Source organism: Populus trichocarpa, chromosome 1, assembly GCF_000002775.5.
Source record: "Populus trichocarpa isolate Nisqually-1 chromosome 1, P.trichocarpa_v4.1, whole genome shotgun sequence".
In the NCBI taxonomy this organism is placed as follows: domain Eukaryota; kingdom Viridiplantae; phylum Streptophyta; class Magnoliopsida; order Malpighiales; family Salicaceae; genus Populus; species Populus trichocarpa.
This window is the reverse complement of record NC_037285.2, coordinates 42,453,597-42,474,679: the sequence shown is the minus strand read 5'-3', so window position 1 is coordinate 42,474,679 and position 21,083 is coordinate 42,453,597. Positions and strand designations below refer to the sequence as shown.

General features: G+C 33.3%; 2 protein-coding genes and 1 long non-coding RNA gene across 5 annotated transcripts; 2 read left to right on the top strand and 1 right to left on the bottom strand.

Annotated features, from left to right (window-relative positions):
• The first annotated feature begins 3,317 nt into the window (after window positions 1-3,317).
• On the top strand, window positions 3,318-6,314 carry LOC18095574 (VQ motif-containing protein 4). 3 transcript variants are annotated; one of them, XM_052449736.1, is made up of 3 exons: window positions 3,318-4,584; window positions 4,694-4,741; window positions 6,059-6,314. In XM_052449736.1, exon 1 carries the CDS (start codon window positions 3,825-3,827, stop codon window positions 4,527-4,529), a length of 705 nt encoding a protein of 234 aa, XP_052305696.1. In that variant the 5' UTR covers window positions 3,318-3,824; the 3' UTR covers window positions 4,530-4,584; window positions 4,694-4,741; window positions 6,059-6,314. The 3 variants fall into 3 exon arrangements, with proteins under 3 accessions (XP_052305696.1, XP_052305695.1, XP_006370246.1); XM_052449735.1 differs by having other exon boundaries at window positions 6,056-6,314; XM_006370184.3 differs by lacking the exon at window positions 6,059-6,314 and having other exon boundaries at window positions 4,694-4,915.
• A 2,450-nt stretch (window positions 6,315-8,764) lies between these two features.
• LOC112324532 (uncharacterized) lies at window positions 8,765-10,775 on the top strand. The gene is made up of 3 exons (XR_002978473.2): window positions 8,765-8,864; window positions 9,696-9,789; window positions 10,687-10,775. It is a non-coding gene; the product is annotated as an uncharacterized LOC112324532 (long non-coding RNA).
• A 1,293-nt stretch (window positions 10,776-12,068) lies between these two features.
• Window positions 12,069-20,539, bottom strand: LOC18095573 (probable bifunctional methylthioribulose-1-phosphate dehydratase/enolase-phosphatase E1). The gene is made up of 12 exons (XM_006370183.3): window positions 20,187-20,539; window positions 19,696-19,832; window positions 19,351-19,446; window positions 18,290-18,409; window positions 17,774-17,863; window positions 16,492-16,638; window positions 16,130-16,285; window positions 15,274-15,423; window positions 15,078-15,179; window positions 14,248-14,357; window positions 14,048-14,166; window positions 12,069-12,319 (listed from the first exon to the last, which is right to left on the bottom strand). Exons 1-12 carry the CDS (start codon window positions 20,422-20,424, stop codon window positions 12,228-12,230), a joined length of 1,557 nt encoding a protein of 518 aa, XP_006370245.1. The 5' UTR covers window positions 20,425-20,539; the 3' UTR covers window positions 12,069-12,227.
• Between the last annotated feature and the right edge of the window lie 544 nt (window positions 20,540-21,083).

Here is a 21,083-nt window from a genome sequence, read left to right as displayed (position 1 = left end):
TCTTTTATCTTTTTTTTTTTTAATTAACATACTTTATGAATTTATTTATTTTTTCTCTTCTTAGCTTCACTCGCAACGAAACTAAGGTAAGATTTTTCTTTTTACTTTTCTTTTTTTGTGTTTTTTTTCATTATATTTATTTTCTTAATATTTTTTTAATTTTTGTTCTTATAATTGTATGAATGTTATTGTAGGAATTTTTTTCATATGAGAACAATTTTGTTGGATTTTATTTTTCAATTTTGTTGTTCAATTTCAATTAAATGTATAAGATTGATTTTGATTATTATTAGTTAATTTTGTTGTTCAATTTCAATTAAACGAATTTATCTGTTGATGGATTATGAGTTCTGGAATAGGTTTTCTATGTTAGGTGGAAATTGTTTTTAGTTGATTTATTTATTTGTTGATGTTGTTTATTTTTTGTGTTATTTATTTGTTGCAAATTTGTTTGAGCTAATTTTCTTCTTCTTCTTTTTCAAGCAACTCGGTTCTTGAGTATTATTATTGAGTTTTGATTTTTTTTGCGCGCTTTTGCCATCAATAAATCCATTGGTAATTTTATTACCGACACGCCAGAAATCACCAACGAGAGTTTTATCGATAGTGTATTTTTGTCCGTGAGCTATCGGTAAAAATAATACCGACAGATTAAGAGTAGTGTATGTTCTTAATTTGGGACTAACCACCTATGGTTATTTCTAATTATAAAGAAATAAATAAAGATATTAGTTTAATCCAAACTTTTCATTAGGTTAGTGGCAAAGGAACTTTTGGTGGAAGGTTTAGCCAATATTAATTAATGCATGGCAAGTGCAAAGAAAGCAATTATACAAAGGAGGCAAAAGGAGGAAAAAACATTTGAGAGAGATGTGCAAACCAAACGTCCCGATTGCAACTTCCATTGCAACTACAGAAATGACAAGGGAAATTCTAGTTCCTACCAAGCAAAAAAGCGCATTCATGAACATGTAATTGACTCTGAAACATCATCTACAGGCAGAATGGGAAAGCCAGTCAGTCATTCTCATGCAATAATAACCTCAATGCAATCGAATATATATGGTGAAAGATCACTTAATAATATAAAATTTTCCTGTCACTCTTCACCTTCATATTATCCACTGGACCTACTTGAGGATACTCCATTATCCACTTGAGATTTGCACACCCTCTTTCTCCTTCTCCTTTTGCAGAGAAGGGGTGGGATTGAAGTTTTTCGGTTAAGTAGTAGTACTATATACGTGGAGATTCATAATTTTATTCTTATTTCATTGAGATTTGTGTTCACTTTGGATAAATCAACTCACACGGTACAATGAATTTTCTGTCCATTTCATTTATAGGGGTGATAATTATAATATTATCGATCGAACATAGTACTGTTGAATCAGCCACCTTTCGCAGGCTTCTATTGCTTGTGGTTTAATCAAGATATTTTTTGCAGAAACTTTAAGCTAATTAGTGTAAATGCAGTTTGTTAGGAGCTCCACAAACCAGACATAATGATTTTAGCTTGAAAGAATGTGATCCCTTTTTGAGCAGCAGTGGCATTTAATGGAGTTTCGGTCCCCCATCTTTTCTCATCTATATATATTTTTTTGCCTATGATCTTCTTTGAGATATAGTATATAATAAGCACTGAGAACTTGATTCTCTTTTTATTTTTCTCTTTTCTTTTCCATATTTTTGTCAGCTATAATTAAGAAACTTTTGTTAATGGGGGAGCGAACAACACTTTGAAAGCTTGATTCGATGGAAAAAAAAAACCCAGAATCGGTTCAATATTGTTCTTGCTCGTTTACACCAGTTCTTGAAACCGAATAGATTCATCGATCCACAAAATCAAGCAATAAGAAGATGAGACTCTGGTTATGATGAGAGGATAATTAGGAGAGTGACTAATGGGGTGATTATGGCTAATTAAGAACTTCAGATTACGGCGTGGGGAGAAAAGGAATTAGTTAAAATGTAGCAGCTCACTCTCCATCTTGTCTCAAATGGTGGCTCAACTTACTTCTTTCTTTTCAATATAGGTGACTAATCTTATCTATGCATAAAATGTTAGTGGTTGTACAATGAAACCCTAGCTAATATGTATCCCACAAACGGGATTCTTACAATCAACTGCTATTGAAAGAACTTCTTGACCTTAATGCATTGAAGCGTGATGAGGGCCAATCATTGATAGTTCAAACTTAACACTTAACAGTGTTGTGTTTGGTAGTCAGGGGAAAAAAAAGAGAAATCAGCATGAAAAAGGAGGGAAAAAAACACATATAGTCCCTAATCTCTTCTAATTAATCAAAATAGAACGTATTAAACAGGAAAAGTGAAGAGAATTCAGTGATCTTTGTTCGGCTTAACCCAATATATACTTCATCCATCTCTCTTAACCATGCAAAAACCTTGGCCATCTTTGAATGCTGTCCTCTATGATAATTAAATATTGTACTTTGTTTCAATAACTAGAGTAGAAATAGCCTAGGATTTAAATACATAAAAAAAAAATTGCATTGCAAATAATGAAATGGGAAGTGAATTACACAAATTTGCGAAGTATTTGTTGGTTATATAATATTTACTTGGCAACAACTTTAGGGTATGTTTGTTTTTATAGTTGAGGATGAAATTTGTGCATGGAATCAACCAAAAAAAATTAAAAAAAAACAAGAAAAATTAACATTTATGGTTAAATTTTGTTCATAATTAAGTTGATCAATCTCAATTATGAAAACAAATATACTCACTAACTAAAATAAAAGCATAATTAACAAGAGTGAACCAATAGAGTGGAGGCGGTAGCTTCATCGCATGTCAAGTGAAAATCATAATTATTAAAGTATATTGTAAAGAATCAAATCTAAAACTGAAGTTTTTCTTATCAAATAAGTTAACTGTAATTAATCAATTAAATAAAAATAATTTAAAAAGATAAATAATATTATTTTAATTTAAAAGATAAATAAATTAACCAAATCATATATTGATCTATAAGTCAATTTCAAGTTAATTTTTATATATTTAGATAATTTAACCGACTAGTAAAGTAAATGAGGTTTAATAACTATATTAAAAAAAAAAAAAAGCATGAACGGTGAAGTCGGGCATATAGGATTCATGATTTCGTAATTAATGGATGGATGGATGGTTGTTGTTGCTATCATCTCCAATCCCATCACACAAGAGTCCTTCCTTGCAGTCAGGGCTCTGAAGTCAATGCCCCACACACACACACACACACACACACACACACACATGTGTATATATAAATATCCTTTCCTTTCCACATTTTGATTCCAAGAAAAACTTGCTAGCCACAGATGCTGTTGCCCAAATATTCCAAACACAACCAATTACCCTTCCCATATTTTTTTTATAATCCCAAAACCGCCGTTGGGCGTATATTTTCTCCCTGCCCTTAGCCAATCACCCACCAGGGAAAAAAATAAAAAATAAAAAAGCTTTGAAATTTTTTATTATAGTGAAAACAGCCGAACCATATATGTATATATATCCATTTTTTTGCCTTTAAGTACAACAACACACACGAAGATATTGCAAGGAAAGGAAAGAAACCCTTTTTACCTTCTCTCTCTCTCCCTGTCTCTCTCTCCAAACCTTGTTTTTCACTCTTCTATTCCATATTTCCACCCACCACCACTCTTAAAAGGTAACTCCTCTCTCTTTCGAGGTGGTGTTGTGGTGGTGGTGGTGGTAGAGGAAATCAATAAGAGAGCGAGAGGAAGAGGAAGAGCTAGCTAAGCTTGATTGTTGTAACACCCCCCCGCCCTCCGCCCTCCGCCCTCTCCCTGTAAAATTCGATGAAAACCTCCACAAGATTTCAAGAAACCAAAAACCCATCTCCTATAAACTCTCCTCGTAGCAATGGAAGCAACAATGGGGTCCAGATTCACGCCCCACCACTCACTCCAATACCCATCTCCAGATCTGACACTAACCCTTACCCAACAACCTTTGTCCAGGCAGACACTTCTACTTTCAAACAAGTTGTCCAAATGCTCACTGGCTCAACAGAAACAGCAAAGCAGGCCTCCTCAAAAACAACCCAAGATCCGCCAACAACACCAACTCAAACTTCAAGGAGCTACAACATCCCTCCTATCAAGAACATGCCCAAGAGACAACAAAACAGCTTTAAACTTTATGAAAGAAGAAACAACAGCTTCAAAAACAGTCTCATGATCAACACTTTATTGCCTAGTTTTGCAAATAACTGTAACTCTTCATCGGTTACTGGGTTTTCACCAAGAAACAAGCCGGAGATCTTGTCCCCAAGCTTGCTTGACTTCCCTAGACTTACCCTTAGCCCTGTGACTCCACTAAATGAAGACCCTTTTAACAAGAGCTCACCTTCTTTAGGGAATTCATCAGAAGAGGAGAGAGCGATAGCAGAGAAAGGTTTTTACTTGCATCCATCACCTATATCTACTCCAAGAGACTCAGAGCCTCAGTTGTTGTCACTTTTTCCTGTAACCTCACCAAGAGTTTCAGGTTCTTCTTCTTGAATATTATTCAAGTCAAAAGGATTGATGATGGTTTATGGATGGTTTTGAGGGAGAGGTAGAAATCTTTGTGTTCAATTGTATAATTTGATCTCTCTTTTCATCATATATGGTAAAGTCTTTAATTAATTTCTTTAGCCATTTTTCTTCTCTCTCTTTTTTTCCAGTTTCTTTGGTGGTTTTTCTGATAATTGGGGACTATATATTACCATTAGGTAAGAATATTTAGGTGAATTTCATGCGTTTTTCTTCTTCTTCTTCTTCTTTTTTTTTTTTTTGGAGGAATACAAGTATCAACATGGGAGAATCAATTTGACTGTGTGTGTGCATTTCTGAATACGCTGGCTTATTTTCAAGAATTTTGTAGAAACTATAGTGTTTTTTTTTCCTCTCTCTTTCTCACTCTCTTGTTGACCCATGAATAGTAGATATGAAATTTCATTTTCCTCGCTACAAATAGATTGAGAATTCACAATTTGCACTGAGATATCTTGAGTAGACAAGCAATTAAGTGGTATGCTCAATCATTGCAGGAGCTGACCACTGCATAACAATGTTAGTGGCCATTTACTGCATTTGATGTCAAAGGAAATTTTCAAAAAAATATAATCAGCTTGGGTGGAGATGAGTTGTAGTATGTTTTGCAATTTTTGATATGTAATGCTTTCGTCCTATTAAATTAATCAGGTCAAATTTCCAATTTGGAGTGTTAATTAAGTTATCTGAGGAAGGTATTCTTGTCCTAAAATGGCCCACAAACTCAGAGTTTCAACAAGTTCACCGCATGCAGTTTTTATGAACATCTATACCATTGACTTGAGAAGAAAAAAACCAGTACAAGGGAGAGATTACACAGTAGAAAAGCAATTTATGCAGAGAGAAAGTGTGGGATCAGAAATCGGAACAGTTCAATAGCTCATATTATTATTTACCATTAATGTCATAAATACTTTTACTGGTTTCTTGTTCTTTCCGTCTCTAGTTTCTCTCTCTGGTTTCATGCATGCTCTTTTATAGAACACTGTATATTTGTTTTTTTAAAAACAAATTAGCACAATAAATTAAAAATATCCACGGAGTATCACAGTTAGAAAAAATTAATGAATTTTTAATTATAACATGTAAAAACTATACTATTTAACCAAAAAAAATTTCATCTGTTTTATTTTGTCAATATTTTTTAAAAGATGTCCTCATAACCCAAAATAGCTGTAAATCCTGCCCTAGATCTTTTGGCCAAATGAATCTACTTGACATAAGATATTCTTGCAGTCTGAGTGCTCAGATTCTTGAGAAGTGAGAGAGAATGAATTTGAGGCATCCTTAGATTGTTTTTGGGTATCTAGCACCATTTTTAAGGAGCGTGTAAGGAACAACAGAAATTAATGAGTTTGCCTCTTTCATGAAGGAAGTGAAGTCGTTGTCCTTTGCTATAACTTTCAATTGCTATGCAATCATCCAATTTTGTTATTGTTTCCTACTTTATTTTCGTATTGAGCTTAAGGTGTGGTCTTTTTTTTGACTTGGAGGAGACCTGTTATTATGGGGGGGAAGCACAAGAAAGGTTAGAAAAAATAAATAAAGAGAAGAGAAAGTGTGGACTTTGATATAATGATGATGACTGAAAAAGAAGGAAAAGAGAGGGAGTATGAGCATAACAACAAAAGAAAAGCAGAGAACATGTGTCTGTATAAACTCTCTCTTGTATTTCACTTTGTCATCCATTGTGTCTGTATGGACTAGATAGGGCATTATTTGACAAAGAACTTCCCTGATCTTTCTGTTCTAGTTTAGTTGCAAGTTGAGTAACTTTTAGAGCCTGCTTTGGGTGCATTTGCCTTGCCTGACAAGGCCAGTTTCTGTGGCTGTTCAGCATAAATCCTAACTTGATCATAGTTCCAGCACAAGATATAGAGACGAATACTATATATATATACATCAGTTTAAAACCATGAAAAGATTCCATTAATCCTTTTCACCACAAAGAATAAGAGCTGCTTCCACTTATGCTATTGAATATTTGCAATGATCCACATGATCTGATTACCAGGTCCACTTTTCTTGGGCTTGTTTGAAAAGGGAGAAATCTCATTGGATATGTTAGTTTTTTCCAGAATGTTTCTCCACGGGATAATCCTCTTAATGATTTTGTCCCTTTGAAAAAAATAGCAGAAGACTTTCATTCCCTCTTACCTATGATGAAATGGTGGATAAATTATTTGATCAAGACTTCTGACGAGCAACCTTAGGCCCACCCAGTGCAGATTCAAACACTAGCTACTCACATCTCTTCGGAAGTTTGTGTCTGTACAGTCGTTTTTTGGGCCACCACAGAATACGAAGTTTTTCATGGTATGTTTTGCATTGTAGTTCATGACAACAAAATACTGCCTTGGTTGTGGTTGACCAAAGCATATTCAACTCTTAGGCCAGCCACGCTTCTGAGCACTGCAATATTAATCCAAATTTACGGTCGACACTCTTGTAATTGTGTTTCTCCGGTGCTGTTGACCTGTGCGAGTCCTAGCAGTGTCGTAACAAATACATATCCATTGTGCATGATCGGAGTAATTTGGTCTACTACTTGAAAATGTCTCCTAATCATCGAATAAAAAAGAAAAGCAGTGCTCATTTCATAAAACAGTATTGAAAAGGATAGAAATGTAGCAAATGTGTGACGACTTGTTTGAATCCTTCACAGGGAAGGTGCGACCACAACAGAGGGAATTATGAACTCAGCTCACATAGTGCTGAACAAATGATTTAAAGGGTCTGAATTTTTCCCATTGAAGATTAGTAAAAACTTTGAATCTGTCATGATCCAATACAATGATATGATATTTGGCATTACTAAACGATTGATCATGTTTGCCAAGTGGTCAGAATAATATTATTATATGCTTACTTTTAAAATATCAAACCAAGTGGTCGCAATAATAATTAGACACAAAGCTAGGAATAAAGTGGGCACGACGAATGTCAACAAAAGGGTTTTTTTTTTTTTTTTCCTTCTCAATTATTGATGATGATGGCGTTTTTCATTTACTAGAAAAGTGAAATTAGCAGTCACTAAGTTCGTTGAGATTTTCAATATTCACCTAGACATGTCGAAGTGGTTGTTATATTCTTCTAATTCATGGTAGATATTCTGATCAACACAACTAATGAATTGTAACTCAACTTGTGCTAGTGTTTTTCTTTTTCAAGATATTTAGATTGATGCTATCAGATAATAATATAAATTATATCTTGAGATTTCACCTAACAATTTAAATTATTGGGTTGAATTGGTTCTTTAACATACGAGTTCGAATCTCACCATTTCTATTTATTTAATAAAAATTAAGCACAAGATAGTGTGAGTTTGCGCAAGTTTCAAGCATAAAGAATTTTATTTAAGAAGATGTGTTAGATAATAATATAAATTATATATTGGGACTTCATCTAATAGTTTAAGCTATTGAGTTGAATTTGATAATCAAGTGGTCACGAGTTTGAATTTCATCATCCTCATTTATTTAATAAAAATTAAACACAATGTATTGTGAGTCTATGAAAATTTCAAACCCAAAAATTTTTACTTGAGAAGATGTATTAGAAAATAATATAAATCATATTTTAAAATCTCGTCTAATAACTTAAACTATTGGATTGAATTAGTTATTTGACGGTGCAACCCCATATTTTTTACTAAAATTGAGTAATTTAAGTACTGTAGATAGATTAAAAAGGGCTGCAGACCAGAAGAAATTCCTACTTCGGTTTATATGATAGGGTCGATAAACTTAAGCTGTCTGTTGTGCTTTAATCTGTGTGTGGCATATAATTAACCAGCCAATGTTGTCTATGCTGTCTTCTTATGTGAATCGAGTTCGTTAATTTCTCAAATAGTTCAAGAACATAATTGCTCGGAAGAATAAATCTTATTTTCCAACACAGGCTGTGCTCCCCCACCCCCTTCCACAGGACAAGCTTCAGTTATTCCCAGTTTCAATCATTACATTACAGCATATAATAAAAGAGGTTGTGTTGGAAAATAAGATTTTTATGTTTGATCCATGTAGTTTTATATATTTATATTTTGGTTCAAAGAGGACTGACGGCTAATAAAGAATCAGAGAAAAGCAATGGAAACATTGACAAAAAATATTTCATCGGTTATTTATAAAATATATATATATATATATATCAGTCCTCTCCTCTTCATATTTTTTTCTTCTTCTTTCAAAACAAATTACAAAAGCCCTCTTATCTCCCAAAAAAAATCCAACAACCACAAACTCCACAAATCCAATTTCTCTTCATTGATTTTGTTTTTGTCAAGCTCCACTCCATCAAGTAAGCAAACTCACTTATTTGTTTTAACTCATATATGTTTTAAGTTAGATTATTGATATTTGTCTGAAGTATTTATGATTTGCTTGTATACTTAAGTGTTTTACTTCTTTTATAATGATAATTTTCTTGCCTTAACATATGATTTGTATTTTAGGATTTGAAAAAATATATATTTAATTTGTTACTTGATAAAATTAAAAGTGATTTTGTAACTTAAATGCGTTAGAATTGAAGAAATAATGGGTAATTTAGTGGGTATCATTTATTTTTTTATCAATTTTATGGTTAAGTTGAGAATTTGAAGAAAATAATTTTTGTGGAATTGATAATAATTAAATATATTAATTTAGGTTGAATAAATTTGAATTGAAGAAATGATGGATAATTCGTTAATTTAGTATTTAGGGTTTTGTTAAGAATTTTGGGTTTAGTTAAATTAATGTGTAATTGATAATAATTAGGGTATTATTTGGTTTTATTTATTCTTAAATTGAATAAATAATAGGTAGTTAGTTGGGTATCAATTTTTTTTTTTTTTGTCAATATTGTGGTTTAGTTGAAAATTGAGAAAATTTTATTTTGTGTGGAATTGATAATAATTAGGGGTTAAGTATTTTCAACTTATGAAGTGTTTGATAGTTATTGTATTATGAATTATATTTTTTCTAAATTGAGAGGATTGAGTTACTTTGGAATTAAAGAAATGATGGGTTATTAAGTTATTAGTTGGTTTGTATAGGTTAATTATGATTCATTTTTAATAAATAGTTGAATTTGTATATTTATATTTTTTTTTTGTCTTTCTAATATGTGTCCATTGTTTCCTTTAAGGTGTCATATATTCAAGAAAAAAACAAGTTTAAGATCAACAAGAGCGCTCATGTTTCATCAAGTAGTAATGTCGGTGATTGTGTTGTGAATCTAGGTGAGAATTATTTAGAGATATCTAAAGTAGAAGTTACTATCCAAGGTTCAACCTCTAAGGACAACATATCGAGCATCTCTTCTATGTAATTATTTTACTCATGATGTTTATTTTTAATGAGTTATTTTAAGTTTTATAATTATATAAAAATAGTTTCCTTAAATTGATATACAGGTTTACCAATCTTGAAACTACTCGGTTCATCATCTCTACGATGAAGTGATCATTTGAAAAACTATTGCTTCAATAGTCGGCTTGATGATCATTGTGGGAAAAGTTTAAAATTAGATAGATAATCTAAGATTTGAGTTATTATTTTAAAAATTTTAAAAACTAATTCAAGTATGAAATCAATTAAGAAATAAATTTAGGGGAATGAGAGTAACAAGGTGATTGTGAGGAGAGTGTTAAAAAATCATAGTGCGACTATGTAAGTTTAAATTAATTAATATTATATTATTATAAACTTGTATTCTTTAATTTTCTTACATAATTTAAGTATAATAAATTTAAATCATATATGAGTTAACTGTTTGTTATATCATGTTGTGTGATTTTTTGTATAATGCCCACAAATGAGCAATGAAGAAGGTCATGTTTAATGATATAGAAATGTGGAAAAGCTATCAACCAAAGTATATATATCATAGACCATAACTGGACAACTCATCTTGAACTTGTAGTATCAAAAAGTTTTGCAAAGTGCTCAAGCTCCGGTAAATAAAATAAAAATAAAAAACTCATGGTTTGATGAGCAAGCACACCAGATAAGCAATTATGTTTATCCACCAAGCAAAACTCCTAGTAAGAGTTCATTGTTATATATTTTATTTTTTTTCTTGAAGTTTTAATTACGTGTTTATTAGTGAAACTTTTAACAAACTATTTTATTTGCAGAAAAAATAGCTTGGACAAGAACCATCTTCAATGGAGTTATATGAGGAAACTCGCATAAATAAGAAGGGTAGAGCATATGTCTTGTTGTAAGTGTTTTGATAATTTTTATTGGTTTAAATTTTTTTATTTATATCAATAATATGAAATGTAATCAAATTTTAAAACTTGATTTTTTTTATTTTTATAGAAAAGATATAACATCAACATGATTAAAAATTTTGGTGAAGACACTTCCACCACTCATCCTTCTCATAATCTTCAAGTGTGGTTGGAGGCTTCTACAAGAGATGGGATGAGGTTTTCGATGGATAAAAAAAGATAAAAGGTGATATTTAGATGTGAATATTTCACTGATGAGTCTATCAATATTTAAAATAGCCAATGAAATAAAAACCCAATAAGATATTTGTCAACGGTAGCTTTCTATCATCGTTTTCGTCGGCAACTTTTAATGCCAACAAAATCTTCTTTATATGCCAACGGAATATTTCATCGGTATTTCTTAATTTATGTGTCTATTATGACTACAAGCCCAAACCCAAAACATTTTTAATGGGAGTTTGTGTTAGGCCTACCAAAGCCCACCACTCATATGCTTTGGGCTTAGTCTAGCCCATAATTGCTCAATGTTGGATCTAGGTCCTACCATCTTGAACCCGCTCCATCATGACTTGGGCTCGGGCTAGCTCATTTCTCAATTTACCGTGCATAGTTGAACTCAAGACGATTCTTCCAAATCCAACAGGTATGCCAATGGTGTTTATCAACTCCATGTAAAAGCGATGCTAAAGTAACTATCACGAGGCCCACATAACAACATGAAGTCATAGCTTAGCCCACCTCATTTTCTCGTTTTACGATCTACGATGACAATGCGATTATCCACAATGATAATGCAGACATCCACAATGGGGAGGGTAATTATTCTGCATGATTACCCTTGAAGATAGTTTGCACAGTTTATCTGCATCCCTACCTTCCACAACATGCAAATTCACATAATTCATTGATACATGAATGCCTATGAATCACCATGTACACTCTTAGAGTTTCATCAACTCACAAGCACATTAATGTTCATATTATTATCTTCTTCAACCTCTGATCATCTCTTGCATTTCTGAACGTTTCAGCCCATCCACCGGCTTTGGAAGGACCCAAAACTAGGGAGATTTTCCACGAAGCTCGTCTCCTAGAATTCTAAAACTCATCGAGCAAGACTGATCACGGCTAGCTGCTTTGGTGAGAGGAGGCATTACCTAAGACCTAAGTTGAACTTCCAAGTCTGTTTTCCTTAGTTGAAACAAGGTCTGATTATGCAAGCAAGCCCTTCAATTTAAGGAAAAATGCGTGTCCATATAACGATGCAAAGCACAGGAAGGTTGCAAAGGAAACAGCCGCATTTTCTTTTAAAAGCGACATTTTTATTTATGTGTGCGTTGTGAAAAGCATTTCATACATTTGCAATAACACAAGTACATATCTGCTTTCAGATTTCCAAGCCAAACTTAGCGTGATAAAAATTGCATACATATCTGCCATCAGATTTCAGCGAAGGAGGTGATTGTCTTGAAACCGTGATTCTCTGGAAGAGGTGCATTTCCTGGCCGGATAGAAATCATCACATCCAAACCTGAAATATGCATGAAAATTCAAATATCAAAGCGAAAGATAGCATGAACAAGAAAAGGTCACTAAATTTTCAGAAGTGCCAATGAGAATACAGAACTCAGTTTGCAGAACAAATATTTGCTCCAACTCCAGACACTGGACACCACATACAATTGAATCAGTTGTTCATAAGCCTTGTTTTTGGTGTACAGTAGTTATTCATCACTTGTGGTATTTAGTTCCCTTGGAAAAATGAAGAAGGTAAAGAAAAGTTGAAAATAAACAACCAAAACCTTTGTTAATTACGGTCAAAATTGGTGATTGTGTTGCAGGCTATGTTTTTTGGTTGAGACTCAAACCCAAGTCTACTAAGGGATGGAGAGAACAGTAACGCAAATTCAGCTACAACTTATTGGCAGGGGCAGGGGTTACTGAAGTCGACTATTGGGTTCTAATAAATATTAAGAAATCAAACCTGCTATAACCAGTGACTTGCATTGATATATTCCTGAGGGAGAGCAGAATACATTCCCAGGCCTAATGCTCCAAAAAAAATTGACACAGAGAAAGGAAATCTAATGTATTGGCTAAGTAAATCAACCATGTAGTGAAGTGATGCACCGGGAGGTTTTTTCCAGCTGCCCTTGGCCCTTTGCAGCCCTCCACAAAATAGAAAACTAACTAGCCATCTTACCTGGCAGGTCAGATGAAATTTTCTTTTTAACACCAAAAAAAAAAGGCTTAGATGACAAAAAATACACAAGCACACAGATTAAAGAAAAACTTGGACATGCAGTAATAATGTATTTTGAATTTTTTTTTTTAAAAAAAAAAACACAATTCAAGCTATCATGAACAATTCAAAATAAACCAAATGTCTTAAAAAAAAATTCAGTATGGCATCTTTTAAAAAACAAATATTGAGACAACAACATGAACTTTGCGGCCTAACCCGTCAAACCCGCAATTCAGAACATGCATTCCACTTTTTTAATAATTAAAAAAAAAATACCTCAATATATGATATAAAAAAAAATCAAAAAAGTGGGGTAAAACACGATGAAGTAAAAAGAAAAAAAAATCAAGATGATATTTTAAAATATTTATATATTGACACGGCTCTATATTGAATCAACTCAGGTTAACATGCTAAACATGTAACTAAGGTCATGAGACCGTAATAATCTTGTAAAAGTAACTTAACAAACTAATCCTATAGAAAAACTAAAACAAGACATATGATGCACGCCAATTCAAAATAAACCAAATTCTTCAAAAAAAAATTCAACATGGCATCTTAAAAAAAAAATATTGAGACAACAATATATATTAAATCGACCCGGGTTTTGTGACCTAACTTGTCAAATCTACAACTCTGGTAATGAACTCTACTGGGTTTAATAATTTTGTTTTTAAAATTTCTCTACCTAAAAATAAAAGGGAAAGGTGTGGGACCTTGGACCAAGTGGCCCTGCACGCCTGGGCCTCTAAGAAAAGAGCCCAAGAGCGTGGACCTTTCAACCTAGGCCCACGTACCTAGACCTAGTTTATATTTTTTAAGATTTTGTACAGGACGAACGACATATTTTTTTAAAAAAATAGATAGATAATAGATCGTCTGTTGCCCAGAATTTGACCACCATAAAGGCGGCTAGAAAAAAAATTGAAAACCAAAAAAATTGCTACAGTATCTACAGTACCAAACACCATTCTGCTTTAGCTTTAAGTATAATAATAAGCAACTTGTTACCTGCTCCTTTTGCAGCAAAAGCTTCTTGAAAAACATCCGTCACAAACAAAATGTCAGATGGTTTATCAACTCCAAGTGACTCTGAGATTTCAATATAACTGCGTGTTTCTTTTTTATTCCTGCATGGAACAGGAGTTCGAAGGGTTATCGAAGTCCAAATTAAGTGGCAATAGTACTCCGGTAGCATCAACAAAACTTACCCCACTGTGGTGTCAAAGAATCCAGACAAATATTTTCTCAAGTCACCATAGTTCGTCTTTCCAAAAATAAGTCTTTGTGCCAGCCTGCTTCCACTAGAATATATGTAAACCTGAGGCAACATAGAAACAGTAAATAATGGCACAAAAAGATTATGCATAATCAAGAAATTGAAAGCCTTTTGAGTCACACTCAACAAGTTCATGGAACTCAGCTATTGTATTTCAAGGATCAATCCTTCTGGTGAATTTATACAATGGATCTCAAGCTCTTCAATGCCACTAACAACTATTAGTCATATATTCCAATTTCCTCATTCATATATCTCTACTTTTGAGTGTGCTTTTATGTTCTGATAGCAATGGCATGGTATTTTGTATGTAGCAGATTGCCTAATATTCAAACTTGTTTATAAGATCCATAATAGATGTTCTTACAAGGAACTATATATTAGCTAATAGACTGTGTGCAACACATTTTTACAAATTCATTAATTAACTATCTAATACATAGAGTCCAAGAAGCTATAGTCTTGCAACATAACTTCAGATTTAAATACCATTAGGCCAGTTATTAATAAGAAATATTTGACATCAGCAGTAACATCCTCTTCTGTATACAATGATAACATAGTTCACAGTAATGGAGAATTTCAAGATAAAGATGGGTAACAAATTAGTATGTGATCATTTGAAATTACTGTTTGAATCATTCAAACTTTGAAAGGTAACTTGGCCACATGGACAAGTGGAATCCAAACTGCAGCTATGACATTACATTAAACTATAAACAATATCCCCTAATAAACGTTGAAAATACAAAAAGGAAGAACCTTTATGCCCAAAGCATGCCACTTCTCCAATGCTTCTGGAACGTCATCATACACCACTCCTTCCAGCTCATTGTTCTCATATCCAGTTCTCCATATATGACCCTACATTAATAAATCTTGGTAATATCACAGGGATACACTTTATACCAAGCATATCAATCTCATGGTTACCAACTTTATGTTTCTGAATACTTACTTGCAATTGTTTTAATGCAGTGATCTTCCGATCTGCTTTTATCATCGCTTCCACATTAGCAACCAAAGCTGCAATTACCTCCTCTTTCCCAGCATCATCCGTTGGAATAGGAATAGCACCATCAACACCTTGTGCCAAATCATCTTCAACCTGCAAAAAGAGATTTGACAGCACATCAACATATTTTAAAAAATCCCTGAACTACTGAACTCATAAATTAATGGCAACAATCAACCCCGTATAAAAAAGTCCACCAAAAACTGCTAAGCCTGGTCATTCAACTCCACTTTATACTGTTTTGAGTTGATTTGTTACAGGAAAAATGGAAGCACTGCAAGGAAGAGCTTCATCAGCCCATTGATTACATCACAATCCCGTGCTTCATGTTAGAGCATGTCTCTACTACTAAATTTGTCAAATTTCTAAGATTTGCAATCCTTCGACAGCATGTCTGCAGTTTTTCTGGTACATCCAAAAATTTCAGGGCATCTATTATGATTTTGTTCCTAACATGTCCTTGTACAATATAGAAAGAGTTGCCATCTTTTATCTCTAGTTAAACTTTTGGCGTGCTTTTTTTTTTCCTTTTCGTTCTTTTGTTTACTGTGCACAACCACCATAAGATATTTTGTCAGGGACGCTGGAGAGAAAGGAGAACATTAAGTTTCAAAAACTATTAGCAGCTAACTTCTGTTCATGCTTCCCCTAAATGAATAGCAATCCTAATCATCATTTCAAACAAAATTTCCAAAGATCAATGTTAAGATTCCACTGGTAGCCTGCAATAAAAGGCAAAATCAATCTGGTATGACATGTGAATTACAAGCATACCAAAACTTCTAATAATAAATCTTACTTGTGTGCGCAACAAATTTATATCATCTTTAGTTTCTGCAGTATCATATGTTGCAGACAAATGCCTCCCAACATTATCACGGGCATATGGAAATAGAACATCAGCAACAAATGTTATTGGAGTAGTAGTTCCCTCAATGTCAAGTACAATGCAACGCTGCAACCAAATAATTTGAAAAATAATAATGTTCACTTGATAAAGCATAAATATTTGATAATAGATAACAACATTAACAGTACATTTCAAACCGCAAGGGCTTGGGTCCAACATAAATCACAAGTTCTATTAAGCCAGTATAACCCACATCAAAATTAAAATGCAGAGAATATAAGTAAGTTGAGGACATCGTTTTAATAACTTACTGGCAACGGTTCAATTCTGTTATTTGAATTATTCATGCCTGCCTTAACCTTGACATTTTGAATCGGGCCATGGTTTGGAGTAGACCAATCTAGGCCTATTTGATGAAGTTTGATAGCAGCATCAAACAGATAGTGATAACATTCAGCCTGAAAGATTAGAGAAATTTAAGTAAAGCTCCAAAAGGGAACATCAAAGCATTCTGTAAGGAATTGAGGATACATACACGCATACAGCTTGTTTTGGGCTCAAACCATACAAGTATAACTCTCTCAAATATATCATTTTATAATACTTAGGATTGTATAACAGCATAGAGCAGGAGTAGAGTATGTTGCATTGCATCAAACAACATTTTGTCTTGAAGGTCTGAAAGATCATTTACTATTGTGCTGCTCATATTATGTCTAATACAAAATTCAAGGTATCAGAAAGATCAGATATGCAAGGCAAACCAAGAAAAAAGGGTAAGAAACCCCACAAAAGTAGGCTTTCATTGAAAAAGCTACTCAAGCACATATCAGTTATCATATATGTGGGGTCTTTGTTCTAAATTTTGAGGGGTGGGGATTCCAAGCTGCTGTATATCCCGAGATTTTCCTTGCTTAGCAAAATAAGACCAGTTTTAGGGTTCCATCAACAAAATTCCTAAGCTTTCTGCTACAGCGCCTTACAGAAAATGATATAGCAACAACAAGAGAGTCAGAAGGGAAATTGTGAAGGTTAATGCCCATTTCTACACCACATAGCTGATCTGCCAAAAAGTGCAATAATAGCAAAAACTAAACATCAAATAATAATAAGAAACTGGAAAGGGAATCTTTTAACAAGAGAACAAGAGAAGCCCTTTACATAGCTAAAGTTATTGCATCATTTTATCAATAGTTTGAATGGCTTCCCACATCAATTATCAATTGAGTTCCAGAAACAATTGCAGGTATCACTGAAATACTTGCAGCAGCTTAAGCTATGCCTGTGTTAACTTTGCTCTTCAACTTCACCATTTGTAGGAAATTATCATATGACTCAATGATTAAGAATTTTAGATTCACTTCATATTTGCAGCATCTCCAAATAGCTAGCATAAAAACATTTGATGACAGATAACTTTTCTGATTGATCAGGCCCTTTATCACTAAAAATACAATCAAGATCATGTTATCAGCACATTTAAGCAAAGCAGACAATGATAACAGAACAATCGAATAAAAACTTGATATAAAATTATTGAAATTTCAGTGCAGGTGCCAACTTCATTCAGATCATTGACTAGGAGTCACAAACCTGGGTTTTGGCACTGATCCATGAGTCTCCCCATATATATATGCCATGATTGCGAACAAGCACAGCTGTGGTTTTTGGGTACGCTTCAATCTAAAAACATGAATGCGTTTTAAGTAGTTCAGAGCATATCCCACTGAATAAACAAAAGAACTGGAGATCTTTAAGGTAAAAAAATCTCAAAGAACAGTAAAGGCATGTTCTAATTGGCAAGTTTGGGTTATGCCACTCATCAGTATAACAGTGAGCTACTGAAGTATAATCATCAAAAGATTACTGAAACAATCATCCATCATCAGAGCTACACAAGGAAAATGGCAGAAGGAAACAAGTAGATTTTTCTCCTTCTACAAACACTACATGATGAAACCATAGATCTACACATAGTTAGGTCCAGTTCATAAGAAATATTTGATTATTTGCTCCCGCATTATCATTGTGTTCCACAGATGAGCATAGAAAGTCACATGTTAGAAACCAAGCAACAAATTGTAGATGCCAACAAATTAAAGAACACACAGCTTTAGCAAGAGAGTCTGTAAGCTCGTTTTCATAGGCAGTGTTCTCTATTATTGGGACAACAAGTTCGTCATAGTAGCCATGGCCTTGAATTCCTTTTATCATCTCCATATGAGTGATCTGTAAATGTAAAAAAAAACAATTCAGAAGCAAATCAACAAATGCAATGAAAAATGAATAGCGGTTGGAAAAAACAAATCATGTGATGTTGTGTGCAATGTTTAGTGATGCATGACTACAAGATCTGACTTTCCAGGATGCATAAACAACCAATCAAAATACAAACCCTCTTTTAACAAATTAATACAGCTAATAGCTGATACTCTGAGATGACAATACTGTCACTTTTTCAGTAATAATGCCACAAAGAAAACCCACCATCTTGACTCAGGAAGGCCACAATTGTAGGAGAAATTTATTTGGTTAACTTCACATAATCTATTAGAAACCTAATGCCACTATAGGGCCAATTGTTTCAAAAAATCTGAAAAATGACTACCCATTTTGATCCAATTGGTTGAATTTATAAGGTTTTCAACCCCTACCCATTTGCCTTACACCCCAGTAACAAAAAACTAAGGAATTTACATTTACTGATAGGATTATGCTTTGCTACTATCATCATTTAGTATGGTCAGAATGGCCTCTCGGATTGGAAAACACTCGTTCATTTAACAGATATGTTACTTAAATGTAATCTGAAACAAAAATAAAATAAAATAAAATATTTTGCCGCATGTTTATATCTAATCTGTGTCCTTGTGCATTTGGATCACTGATGATTCATCCTGTTCTGGCATCACAAACCCACGCTTTCAACCAAGATAACATCCTCAATTGTCATCTTTCCCCGTGACTTAGAGAGCAAATGCTGAGTCCACATGTGCAATAAAATCATGGTCTATTTCTCAGATACAGGATTCCCCAAGGCTCCACGAGATAGATCTTGAAAATATCAAGGACAGAAGGTGGATATCTTTTGGTGGGGAGGAGTGTTAAGAAAACAACAGTTATAAATTTGAAAATTACAACCACATGTAAATTGTAAAAGAAAGACTTACCCGGAATTCTTTTGATAATGGATTGATCATTGTTACAAGACAGGATTCCATCCCGTGACTGTGAATGACGGCTCCTGCATTACGCATGTCATATGCCTGCATTACACCACAAATAACTTTTAATTGTGACTCGTGAAGAAAATGCAAAATTACTGTACTGATACATAAATGTATTATAGCTACTATCACAGTTAAGAATTCATAAAACCATGCCTTTTTCACTAATAAACCACTTTTTAAGATTTAAACGTTATTGATAACTCAAACTCCATTCCTTATGTGCTATCAAATGGAAGACATACTCGAGTAATTGTTAGCTACTGAAAAAGAACACGATACTGGTACCTTCAAGAAAAGTGGAGCACAATCAGAACACTTGGGAGGCTTGTATGGGTAAGGTTTCGGAGATGGTGAAGACAATATAGACCCATTTGTAGCTAAGACATACATGTCCTCTGGTTCCATTCTCTCCTTCTGCACCCCTGCCCAATACAACAAATATTCAAGTTAGCTTCAATAAAATTACCAGCAATCAATAAAAAGCCATAGAAAATACGTACTAAGACCAAGAAAAAGCAAATTAAATTGATACAACCACGCGAGGAACTAAGCACATACACAGACAACTGGGCTCCAGTATCAAATACACAACAATAAAGAAGCAATAAAGCACAACATACAATCAAATTAAGGAGGGGAAAAACCAGAAAGCAAAACCACATAACCAGCCACAAACACTAACAAGACCAATCAAGAATCCATAAAAATACAAACTTTTAACACATAAACCAACCCTTAAAAAAGCAAAAGAATCAAAACCTGAATATTAGTATTACCAGAAGGGGACATGAGGATAAGCTGTTGGCGCTTAGGGATAGAATCATCATGGGCCTTGATGGTGATGCTGCCACCGGTCCCAGAAACCCATCCAAGGGTGTAGAATTGTTTGCAAAGATCAGCTATTAACACCCTTGTGTCTTTAACTGCTTTGCTTTCCAAATAAGCCTGTGATGCCACCTTTGCTGCCGCCATTCCTCCTCCATTCACTGCCACTGCTGGTGGGGCTGCTGCCATTTGCTTGCTTTCTCTTTCTAGAGAGAGGATAAAAACAGAGATTCTAGAGAGAGAGAGACTCCTACTTTATTTAGTTTTTTGCTTGAATGGGCTAAAGTTTTGATCTTTTATGGCAGAGAGAGTGGTGGAGAATATGATTCTGCTGTTAAGGTAAGTAAATTAATAATTACTCTGTGTTGACTCAGAGTATGAAGTTTTCGGGCCTTATTGGACCACGAAGGGCTGTTAAAGTAAGGTATTATTTATTAGGTCAAACTAGATTATTTACATGCGAAAAAGATTTTTTAATATAAAAACATTTTTAATTATTAACATTATGTAAATGAAGTTTTCATATAGAAATAATATAATTATCATTTTTTTAATGTATTAATACTGTAGCAGTCATAAAATTATAATTTTTAATTTTTTTTATTCCTATAAAATAACATAATTATAAATGTTGCCAAATTTTTTATTATAGAAGTGGAAATATTATAGTTTTTAATTTTTATTATAAGAAAAAAAGTTTTTATTATATTTTTTTTCTTGTTGTACTTAGTATTTTTTTCATTTTACAATTGGTTTATTTATTAAAAAAAATTCTTATATTTATTTTTTTTAGTTTTTCCTTTTTTTTTCTTTACATAGTTTTTGGGAAAAAATATTATTTTTAATTT